This window comes from Barbus barbus, assembly GCF_936440315.1.
Source record: "Barbus barbus genome assembly, chromosome: 43".
NCBI lineage: Eukaryota > Metazoa > Chordata > Actinopteri > Cypriniformes > Cyprinidae > Barbus > Barbus barbus.
In genome coordinates this window covers 11,488,829-11,501,742 of record NC_136721.1, presented here as the reverse complement: position 1 = coordinate 11,501,742, position 12,914 = coordinate 11,488,829, and the positions used below count along the sequence as shown (strand labels likewise).

At 35.7% G+C, this 12,914-nt stretch overlaps 1 protein-coding gene across 1 annotated transcript in view; it reads left to right on the top strand.

Annotated features, from left to right (window-relative positions):
* The window catches only part of LOC306862830 (pyruvate carboxylase, mitochondrial-like), a 130,897-nt gene that overhangs the window by 22,634 nt on the left and 95,349 nt on the right, over nucleotides 1-12,914 (top strand). Inside the window, exon 8 of the mRNA XM_079405844.1 lies at nucleotides 2,050-2,168. Coding sequence (XP_079261970.1) covers nucleotides 2,050-2,168 — 119 coding nt within the window. The remainder of the gene's footprint in view (nucleotides 1-2,049; nucleotides 2,169-12,914) is intronic.

Sequence of the window (12,914 nt, the reverse complement as noted above, 5' to 3'; positions counted from 1 at the left end):
TTGAGATTTTCGAGCGGGTGTGAGTATGAATATCAGCCAGGAATTTGAAGGGTTGGTTGTTTGATCTCAGTGTGTGTTGGCAGCCAGTTATCAAGGATGCTTTACTCTCCAAACACTACACGTCTGTGTGTGTGAGAGAGGCGGTGTGTATCCAAATGTGTTGCGCTAGGAAATTTGGCAGCTGCGACAGGCCTAAGGACGAATTGGATTGCACTTCTGCGAAATTTGGGGACGGGATTATGGAACCCCTATTGGGCTTTATGTGGTGTGTGTGTCAAGACGTGGCCTAGTAAGAGGCAACCTGCTGTCTTGCTGCCTTTCCAATAATCCATCCTAACCACAATGTACCATAATTTCCACAAAAATATTATTATTGAATTAAATATTATAACTATTATTGCTGCAAGAAAAATGTGGTAACTTGGTATTAGCCACAGTTGTTATTAAAAAAATGAAAGAAAAAACAACTGAACTTTTACATGAAATTCTGTGATTGTTTATCATTTTGATTTGTTTGTAGTTGCACTTTTAGCATTTGGTGTCCCATTAAAGAGACATCCAGTTTCCCTTGGAGAGAGAATTGTTGGCTCTGTCAAGCTTAATTATTACTGAAGTTATTGTATGACAAATATTTATTTATTTAACATGAACTATACTTTTTCTATTTTAAGTTTATTGCTTTTAACAAAATTATGCAGATTTTTCAAACTGTATTCAGTCATGTGATTCTGATAAGGATGCAACAGTTGTCACCCTAATAAAACATTTAAAAACAAAATGGCATGTATAATATTTAGTTTGACCTTCTGAGGTAGACAAACAATATTTTCTGATGCATGTTATATCTAATTTTATTCACTTCATGTACATACTTATGTAAAGCAATATATACTACAGAATATTGCAAATCTCAACAGCTTCTTTTGATTTTTTTTTTAGTCACAAAATGTAAATTTATTATCACCCAGCTCTTTATGTAAATTTTGATATATACAAGTATGTCCAACTTTATTCATAAATCTCAACTGCTTCATTGCTTGTGTCTTCACGAAATTTAAACTTTAAGTATAAACTAATATAAAATGTAAGCCTAAATGCTTTTTTTTTGTATGGATATAAGAAGGTTTTAAGTCCTATTATGTACACAATGTTTGAATATTGTCTAGTACCTGTGGCGGTTTAGAAGAAAGTTTGATTACCATTGTAAATATTTTTTTAGTGTCACACTTATCTAATCAGCCATTTTAAAGGGATATTTCACCCCAAAATTCTATCAATAATTACTCGCCCTCATGTCGTTGCAAACACGTAAGAACTTTGTTCAGCATTAAAAAAATAGTCCATGCTACATCAGTGGTTCAGATTTCATTTTATAAAGGTACGGGAATACTTGTTGTGCGCAAAGCAAACAAAAGGAACAACTTTATTCAACTATTTCTGCTCTTCCGTGTCGGTCTTCGACTTGACTGTCTTCCGACGTAGAACCCATATGGGCTGCACCTTGTTTACAAGCAGAGGAACGCACATAAATGCTGTTGTCAATGCACATCAAATTCTGACATTGAAAAGAAGAAATTGTTGATTTAAAGTCATTATTTGACGTTTTCTTTGTGCACAAAGTATTCTCGTAGCTTCATAAAATTAAGATTGAACCACTGATGTCACATGGACTATTTTAATGATGCCTTACTACCTTTTTAGGTCTTTAACGTGAGAGTTGCATTGCTGTCTATGCAGGGTCAGAAAGCTCTCGGATTTCATCAAAAATATCGTAATTTGCGTTTTGAAGATGAACTAATGTCTTATGGGTTTGGAACAACATGATGATGAGTAATTAATGACAGGATTTAAAATTTTAGGTGAACTATCCCTTTAAAGATTATTTGCTACGAAACTGTCATCACACCATGTGACAAATAAAAATTCATTTTTTTTATTTTATTTCATAGTATTTTTGATTTTATTTTTCATGAGGATGTAAATTGTGCCTGTGAAGCTTTGAAAAGTTTGTAATTCTCATAGCTCAGTCGGTTCCATCTCTTCCCTCAGGTCGGTTATGAGAACGCAGGCACAGTGGAGTTCCTGGTGGATAAACACGGTAAATATTACTTCATCGAGGTCAACTCCCGTCTGCAGGTGGAGCACACGGTTACTGAGGAGATCACAGAGTGAGTGTCTCTCTGCCTCTAAATGTATCTGTCTCTGCAACATTACTAACTGATTTGAAATTTTCAAACCATTCTTTTTCAGTGTATCTCAATGATTTTAGCGTGTGTGTGTGTATATATGTATGTGTATGTGTGTGTGTGTGTGTATGTATGTGTATGTGTGTGTGTGTGTGTGTGTGTGTGTATATATGTGTATGTGTATGTGTATGTGTATGTGTATGTGTATGTGTATGTGTATGTGTATGTGTATATGTATATATATGTATATATATGTATATGTATGTGTGTTTATATATATGTATATATATATGTATATGTGTGTTTATATATATATGTGTATATATATATATATATATATGTGTATATATGTATATGTATATATGTATATGTATATATGTATATATATATATATATGTATATGTATATATGTATGTATATATATATATATATATATATATATATATATATATATATATATATATATATATATATATATATATATATATATATATATACAAAAACAATTTTTATGTTTAAAATCAAGTAAAGTAAAAACATTTGAATTCATCTTTCAATTTTTGTGCCGGCGTTCTTGACATCTTTGAACCTCACAAATATATATATTTTTACACAAAACAGAGTGTTTATAAAATGCATAATGATTCCGTTTTTGACCACCTGACTGTCTGACATTTCGATTCTGAGAAGATATGCTTTTTATTTTTTTTTTTGCTAAATAATGACTCAGCTAAATATTCTTTTGACATTTATGAAGACATTTTGTGTGGCCAAATGCAATTAAACTTGCATAACTGTGGGGCGATGTTCAGCAGCCCCATAACACTAATTAACACTCAAAATTTGTTTTGTACTCCGGCTGTTAAAATGTCAGTGTCAAAAAAACATGATAATAAGTGCAAGGCATCATCATCTTAGACCCTTTGAAACCTGTAAGATTCTCAGTGGGCTTGTATCTGAAACGCATCCTTCCTCATTTTAGTAAAAAGCTCACATAGAAGTGTGCCTTGGAGAGGAGGGAAGTGGTTTGTTGTTATCTTTTTCATCCCAGAGGCAAAAGACACACAGAAGGAGAGTGAAATGTGCTAGTTTAAATATAGAGGTGGGGGAAAGGTGATTGTTCTAAAATGATGCCAACACCTTTTTATTTTTTTTATATGGACTCGATTAATTTTGGGCTGAAAGGAAACAGGAAACATTATTAAAAGCTCAAAGGATTAATTAATGTGTCAGAATTTTAAGTTTGTACACATGCACTCTTCGATGAATACGTGTGAGTCTAACCTTTCTGGACAATTTTCCATCTTTGCCTGTGGTTCCGACTTAGTGAATTTGTGGAGCGTGACTGCCTGTGCAGACGTACCAGGGCTCCATTCATTATAAATGTCCATCTTGTCGCATGAAATTGAAGCTGTCAGCTTGCAATTGGCATCGCGTGGCAACCCAGCTGTGAGCGAGAGGCCTTAGAAGCGCATATGACTGTAATGAACTTGATTTCCAGCTCTCTAGCCAGCAGTGGTGCTTGTATGCCAAGACCTTCACCAGCAGCCACCTTCTGTTCCTCATACTGAGTCACTCTACACCCCACCTGCTCTGCTAACTCCCTGGCTTTTACGCTGGTCCAGGATCAAGTCTTCACACTCCTGTTTAAGATCTGAAATTTGACCAGTCGATCACACCATGTGCATTCATGTTGTCCAATGCCAGTCCTTCTCACTCTTTTTCACAACTTTCACAATCCAAAATTAAGAAGTCAACTTCAGAATATTCTGGGCCATTTGAAATATTTTGACTTTAGAAAGTTTGATCACACTTTATTTTAAGGTCCAGTTCTTACTATTAACTATGACTTTCTGTTTATTAATTGTTAGTAAGGTAGTTATTACGTTTAAGTATTAGGTGGGATGTAGAAGGTCATACAGAATATGTGGTTTATATGTACTAATAAACAGCAATATTAATAATAGGCATGCTAATAAGAAACTAGTTAATAGCAAGAATTGGTCCCTATATTGAAGGGTACAGAAAGATTATATTATTTTTGTGATTTTGAAAAAAGTAGGCAGTTTGTCTATTTAAAAAAAAAATAGCTGAGAACAAATGTAAAGTATAGTACACATATAATAATAATCTGTGCAGAAAGAAACAATAAAACTGTAAAAGAGGTATGATCTTATAAATTGCTGTTCAAACGTTTTGGGTCAGTAAGGGTGGGTTGCACCAACAAAGATTAACCTTAAATCTAGATTAAATCAAGGTTTATCTAGCCTAATAATTCTGTTGCACCAAACTTTAAACCTTGTTTAAAAATAAGCAGGTTTACATTTAAACCATCAGTTTGATCCTGGATTTATTTTATATTTCAAATAGATTAACTTTAATCCTGTTGCTCCATAACTTTAAACTCAGATTTAAATCTCAATTAAGGATTAACTTTAAATTTACAGGTGAGGAGGTTTAAATACAATAAAGTGCATATTATCTTGGTGCATCTCTGCATACGACAAAGAAAAGAAGACGGGATCTTCTTCGAGGGAGACGCCTCTCGTTTCTCACGGCTGCTCCACACGCGTGCTGGATGGTGATCAAATGGACGGGGTGCCGCTGTCACGACCGGAGGTAGTCATTCCATGAATCATGCCAGTTATTTTCTCTTATCTCGGTAGTTTTGTCATAAGCTATACTCCATTAATTGATACAATAAATATATAGGCAAGATGATGAAATCTGTATGCGCTGCCTCAAAGTTTTATTGCTTGCTTGATCAGCCGTTTAATCAACGGTCTCTCTACGAAGCATTTTATAAAGCTGGTGGACCGTCGACAAGTTTATAGTTCCTTTCTCGACAAAAGCAACTTATGTCAGAGACGGAGGATAAGTTATATTAACATTGTTGCTGATTAATTAGATGACGAATCCATCATGGCAGAGAAAATAAATCGTAGATGGAGGTTTTAATTGCAGGTTAGATTTCTAATCCCCTATTTGTTAATCTCAGTTTAAAATTAAGTGATGCAACACAACTCGATTTAAAATAAAACCCAGATCAACAAATCCTTGATTAGCTCTAAACTTTGCTTAATTTAATCCTTGTTGGTGCAACCCACCCTAAGAGTTTTTTTCTTTGTTTTTAAAAGCCATTTCTCATTCTCATCAGGACCGTAATATTGGAAAATATTATTACAGTATAAAATATTTCAAATACATTTTATTGCTGTAATGGCAAAGCTGAATTTTCAGAAGCCATTACTCCAGTTTTCAGTGTCACATGATCCTTTAGAAATTATTTTAATATGCTGATTTGTGCATTATTTTAATATGCTGATTGATATCAGCATTTATTTGAAAACATTTATTTTTTTATATATTATACATGTCATTAGTGTCACTTTTGATCAACTTAATGAGTCTCTGCTGAATAAAAGCTTTTTTTAAGAAATAGTTACTGACCCCAAACTTTTAAATGATAGTTTATTTATAATATACATTTTTGCACTATTTTTGCTAACAATACCTCTCTCTGTTGCCCTCCATTAAGGTGACTGAAATTTGCATTATCATTTGGCTTCTATTTTGCTTTTGAAGCAGTCTGAATTGTCAGATGGGTTTGTTAAAGCATGCAAATGACATGAGTGCTTTTTCAGTTGGTTTAATTTGTGTGTGTGTGTGTGTGTACTGTAGGCCTTTAAAGCAAGCGGGAAAAATAGGCTCTATTTTGTGACGAGCCGTTTCAGACTCCAGTTATGTTTTAAAAACAGCCTCATTCCTCTTGACCCTTCTTGCCAATTACTCTCTTTTAATCGCTGGTGTGTGTATTGTTGGTCCTGAGACAATCATATTCAGCTGTGTATTTGTATGCAGCGGGTCTTTCGTCTGTCCCCCAGTCTCATTCTCCGTGTCGGTGATGTGACCTTCATTTGGACACAGTAATTAAGATCAATTACCCTCTGCCACGCTGTCGCTCCATGCCACTGGCAAGGTAATAAAATATGCCAGCTGCCCATAATTACCCATCATGTTTTCATAATTTGATATCTCTTCCATCTTTCTGTCATTCCTTCAGGTCAGAAAGTCTTAGGACCGTAATAAGACAGCTGACCTTGGTGATAGTTGGTGGAAAAATACAGCTGTTTAGTACTAATCTGTTCCTGTCAGTTCTGGTTTATGGTTTCACTATCATTCTCTTAGACAATTTACTGTCCATCTAGTTTCTAATGAATATTGCTTGCAAAAATGGCAGGATTCAATCTAATTGGCTCTTTTTATTAGCAACTATCCTAAACTGTGGCATGAAACGCAGCAGACAGGAAAAAATAAGTCATTTCACACCAGAAGAAGGTCTGATGCTGGTATCATCATTTATTACAGAAAATTGTTATAGTATAATATATAGGGTCGATTGAGAGAGCTACATAAGCCCGTAAATTTAAGTTATATGCCAACTTATGTTGGTTTAAATCATAGCCTACATATTCTGTTTTGAAGATATTAGACAAGTGATGGGCTCCATTATGTATCCACAGCCCTCTGATAGTGCAGAGCAATAAATATGACAACACAGTAAATTAATATCATATAATGGCTTCAAAGAATGATTAATAATTAACTAGGATAATCTTTGTGTAGAGGCAGCCCTACAGTATATTCCAAAACCGAATAAATAGCCATTCAATCGTGCATTAAATATTTTACAATGTATTTCGAAGGGTAATGTTTTTTTTATTTTTTTTTTTTATCTTCATATTGTAATTGATAAGTAATATTTTTAATAGGGCTGTCAGTTTAACTTAATCAGTTATGAAAAAAATAACGCGATTTAAAATACTTTAATGCAGTTAACGCACTGGCTCCACCCCCAGATCTGTACATCATCTTACATTTCATACAGTTGCAAACTGTTAACAAATATGATGCAGGACAACAACTCCATAAATGCATTTATGCCCTAAAATTCAAGATATTGGGGCAAAAATGCTCCTGTATGAGTTTTTGTATTTATATAACATAAGCATTGTCACAAGTGCAACGAAAGCAATATCACACTCCTGTCCAAAAAATATAAAAAAAATTTGTCCCGAATGTAACGAGTGCAAATGTGATTTTATTCAACAGTTCAGTAAATAAGTTAATAGTTATATTTTAACACAATATTGTCTGTTTTTGCTCTGTTTTTCCAACAAAAATATTACCTATAAAGCCACAGCAGAAGTTTTGCACGTCTCCGAGCAACAGTGTTTAGTTTCTGAATGAATCTGCATTTTGAACGAATCGTGTGAATCAATGATTCAAAGACATTCATTGAGTCCTTTACTGAATTCCTGAGTGAATCAGCCATTTGAACAAATCGAATGAATGACTCCTAAAGATATTTACCGCCACCTACTGGCATAGTTTCTTATTTAGGGTATTTCATTTTTAATTTTTTTTAAAAGGGAAAAAAGGAGGGGAAAAAAAACTTTAAAGGGATAGTTCTCCCACAAATGTTTAATTATGTCATTTACTCAAACCTGAATGACTTGCTTTCTTTTGTGGAACATAAAAGGTGTTTTAAAGACTGTTGGTGACAAAGCTGTTTTGGTGACCAATGAGTTCCATTTCCATTGCATGAATGGAAAAAAAAGAAGATTATTTGAGAAACAAATTTAAGTTCCATAGTTTATATTAGACTGTTGTAGCCTAAACATTTATGTGTATAATAAATTTTATATTGAATCAAATAAAAAAAAAAAATTTTTAATGTCTACTTAAAAGATCTACTTTCTCAATTAACACAAAAATAGCATTAAATAATCATTTGGGTATTTCAATCAAATGTAATTTGTGATTAATTAATCGACATGTCATGTAATTAATTAGATTAAAAAAATTAATCGACTGACAGCCCTGATTTTTAACAATAATTTTATCATTTATATTTACATTTCCAATGTCTAATATTATATTATAATATATATTGTATTATGTTGTATTATATTGTATTATATATATTTGCAAAAAAGGGCATTTTGATAATGTACTATAGTATTATATATTATATTGTACATTATATTAAACAACACACACATATATAAAATGTACGTATGCTGATCAGCATTATTTTAGTTTTTTATAGTTTTTTTTTTGTTCAGTTTTCTTTTATTTATTTATTTATTTATTTTTAATTTATTTATTTAAAAACGTTTTAGTTAGCTGTACAAACACTGGTTAATTAATATTAATAATTAATAGATAACTGATATGAAAAATTTAATTAAATTGATTTTAAATTAAATTAACACTTTAATTAAATTTAAATTAAAATAAGCCTGTCCCTTTGACCAGAACAAGCTTCTGTGGACCAGACTTGATGCTGATGCTCAAAATTCTGGCTATGCAAGACTACTCTCTCCATTTCTCCTTGATTATACAGAAGCCAGCAAGTGCATGGCGAAGAGTTGATTGAGTGCTTCAATTCTTCACTCACTGCCTCCTTCCACGCCTCACAGCTGTGCAGTTATGCCGTGACTTTTCATGCTCATTCGGCATTCATGGTTGTTTTCTGTGTGTGTTTGTGTGTGAGAGAGAGAGTGCATGTTCTTTGTATTGGTGTGTGTGTGGGTGCACTGTCTCTGGGTGACCCTGGTAATGGGTTTCTAATTACTTTGGGTTGTTGCTAAATTGCAGCTGCTCATTTGTATTGGTCCATTTTAGCAGGGAAGAGATTGGACAAGGGCATTAGGGGGCTTGGAAAGACGGAGTGATGGTGGTGCGGGAGAGAGCGAGGAAAAAGACACTGGGAGAGAGAAGCAAGATGAATGAGGCGGATGAACCTTTCTCACCTAACAGGGGAACGGGCCGAGACATTAGTGCATTGTTGTAGTGCGTTTTCTGCAAACGTATTGATTTACTTTTTAATGGACAGCCAACTAATGGTATAGATCATTAGGGGACGTGCGAGATGCCAAAAGTTTTAAGGGTGAAAGTTAGCTGGAGAGAAGCCTTGGTAATTAAAGGTCAAAAATGAATTTGAGGGGAATGGCGTAGGAGGAAAGAAACTGATTGACGCGAGGTTTTTTCTTTATTTATTTTTTTTAATGTGCTGAATATGGACTACCCACACGAACCCGTTGCTCTCTCTCCAGGGGGGATTTCATTCCTTTGTGGGTTTGGTCTTATGACCTTTTGCTTGTATAGTGTTGCATCAGATAATGGAGTGTTGTTTACTGTCAATGTGATTTTAGTTGTTTGGATTTGTTGTGGTATTGATGTGTAAAGCTTCTGTCCTTTCTGATTTGACTCTGAATGGTGCAGATAAAAACAAGCAGTCCTAGGGGGCCCTTGAGAGCCCTCTATGTGATGACAGAGACTTGATCCGTGCCAGCAGCCCTCTCCAGGTGTGTTTGTGTGTTTCCTTAGCAGCAGGTAACATAGGCTGATTGGCTCAAGCGCTTTGTCAACAGCCGTGTGTTAATGATGCTGTTTAAACAGGCTGGTTGGACCCGACACCTGCACACACTTCTGACCAGAGATAAGACGGTGAGGGACAGTGTTTCCATTAATCTGCACAGGGGCTCAACTCTGCTCTTCTGATGTTATTTCTCTGCAGACTGGAAGAAATATTCAACACTGAAATCAGACCAAAAATCAGACCCATTTGTGGGAAAAGACAAGAGATTTCTTGAATTTGAACTCGATTGTCCTTTGTATGTCTATCTGTCTATTTATCTTTCATTCTATCTAGGTGTCATTCTGTTGTCCTTTCTAGCTGTTATTTTATCATTGTCATCTTTTCTAGCTGTCTCTGTCGTTCTTTCTAGCTGTCGCTCTGTCGTTCTTTCTAGCTGTCGCTCTCTGTCGTTCTTTCTAGCTGTCGCTCTCTGTCGTTCTTTCTAGCTGTCGCTCTCTGTCGTTCTTTCTAGCTGTCGCTCTCTGTCGTTCTTTCTAGCTGTCGCTCTCTGTCGTTCTTTCTAGCTGTCGCTCTCTGTCGTTCTTTCTAGCTGTCGCTCTCTGTCGTTCTTTCTAGCTGTCGCTCTGTCGTTCTTTCTAGCTGTCGCTCTCTGCCGTTCTTTCTAGCTGTCGCTCTCTGTCGTTCTTTCTAGCTGTCGCTCTGTCGTTCTTTCTAGCTGTCGCTCGCTGTCGTCCTTTCTTGCAGTTCCTCTGTCATCCTTTCTAGCTGTCGCTCTGTTCTGTCGTCCTTTCTAGCTATCGCTGTCTTTCTTTCATCTTTCTAGCTGTCGTTTTGTTGTTCTGTCATTTTAGCTATTGTTCAATCTATCAGTTGTTCTTTTTAGCTGTCGATTCTGTATGTAGGTACAGCATGTATGTGCATGTACAATCTCTAATATTGTTTTAATTTTAATACTTCTATTGATGTTAATTAGTAGTCTTTATTAATAAAGGGGTGGTTGAATGTTTTTTTTTTGGGTTTGATTGTGTTTATGGGGTGCAGTCTAACATGTGTTAATGCTTAGTTTAAAAAAATAAATAAATAAAACAACATTATTTTTAACATAATTTACCTTTATTCCACACCACTCTGTCCCTTCTCCTGTAAACGTGCTGATCATTTACTGCTTTTATGAAGCCCTTGTCTGCATCACAGTGTGCACATTGGGACGCAGGGCTTCCCTCAGAAATACGCAATGGGCTCAGATTGGTTGGCTGTACTGTAAAAAAAAATTCTGTAGTTTTTACAAAATAATTCTGACAGCTGTGGTTGCCAGAATAATTTTGTAAAAGATACAGAAAAACTGTAAACACATTTACAGAACAAAACTGTAATTTACAAACAGGGAAATTTGAATGTAAACCACTAAATTCAACAACACACACTGCTATTAAAATCTGTTTTGTACCTTTAACATACTGACAACCACCATAATAATGCAGGTGGTAAAAGAAGGCCACATGAAGAATCAAAGCTCATCACAAGTAGCTTCGCCACAAGCAGAAGTATATACTAATATATACAGGGTGCACAGAGTCATTCATGCAAACACAAAACACCATCATGGTAACACACATGATACTTACTTAATGCAATAAACTTTCATTAAACAGTAGAAGATGTAACAAAGCCCAAATGTACATGACTGATAACAAAAACTATTAAAAAAAACATAATTATTTAAACAAAATACTTTCAAATGTGGAGTGTCGCATCTTCTGCTGCGCGTCTAAACATCACCCCCCTCACCTCAGCGGCATGTGCTTCGGTTGTATTGAAAACAATGGCGTCATCTATATTGCTTATCAATTTGAGCCCAATTGAGACCCAGAGAATATAAGAGAAGAGGATCACGCAGAACCTGTGCAAGCACGGCTCTTAATGGTATGTTTTTTGCTTGTTGTTGTCTCATACTTTTAGATACGCTGTTATTTGTAAATGCTACTGCTTCTGTTAACTTTTAATATACGGGTTTATCCTGATTAAAGCTTTAATACAGTACGGCAACAGCACATGTGTCCATGTATAACGCTTCTCATAGCTGTGTGAAAATAAGTGTATGAATGGAACAGTTCATTGTTGGAGCTGAGCTGATGATCTAAATAAGAGAGAGAGAGAGATGCAGAGCGTGTGAAGAGCAGGGCTATGCGAGGAACAGGACTGAGAACCGCTGCTTTAGAACACAGATTTTGAAACATGTACAGTCAGGTCCATAAATATTGGGACATCTACACAATTCTAACATTTTTGGCTCTATACACCACCGCAATGGATTTCAAATGAAACGAACAAGATGTGCTTTAACTGCAGACTGTCAGCTTTAATTTGAGGGTATTTACATCCAAATCAGGTGAACGGTGTAGGAATTACAACAGTTTGCATATGTACCTCCCACTTGTTAAGGGACCAAAAGTAATGGGACAATTGTCTTCTCAGCTGTTCCATGGCCAGGTGTGTGTTATTCCCTCATTATCCCAATTACAATGAGCAGATAAAAGGTCCAGAGTTCATTTCAAGTGTGCTATTTGCATTCGGAATCTGTTGCTGTCAACTGTCAAGATGAGATCCAAAGAGCTGTCACTATCAGTGAAGCAAGCCATCATTAGGCTGAAAAAACAAAACAAACCCATCAGAGAGATAGCAAAAACATTAGGCGTGGCCAAAACAACTGTTTGGAACATTCTTAAAAAGAAGAACGCACCGGTGAGCTCAGCAACACCAAAAGACCCGGAAGACCACGGAAAACAACTGTGGTGGATGACCGAATAATTCTTTCCCTGGTGAAGAAAACACCCTTCACAACAGTTGGCCAGATCAAGAACACTCTCCAGGAGGTAGGTGTATGTGTGTCAAAGTCAACAATCAAGAGAAGACTTCACCAGAGTGAATACAGAGGGTTCACCACAAGATGTAAACCATTGGTGAGCCTCAAAAACAGGAAGGCCAGATTAGAGTTTGCCAAACGACATCTAAAAAAGCCTTCAATGTTCTGGAACAACATCCTATGGACAGATGAGACCAAGATCAACTTGTACCAGAGTGATGGGAAGAGAAGAGTATGGAGAAGGAAAGGAACTGCTCATGATCCTAAGCATACCACCTCATCAGTGAAGCATGGTGGTGGTAGTGTCATGGCGTGGGCATGTATGGCTGCCAGTGGAACTGGTTCTCTTGTATTTATTGATGATGTGACTGCTGACAAAAGCAGCAGGATGAATTCTGAAGTGTTTCGGGCAATATTATCTGCTCATATTCAGCCAAATGCTTCAGAACTCACTGGACGGCGCTTCACAGTGCAGATG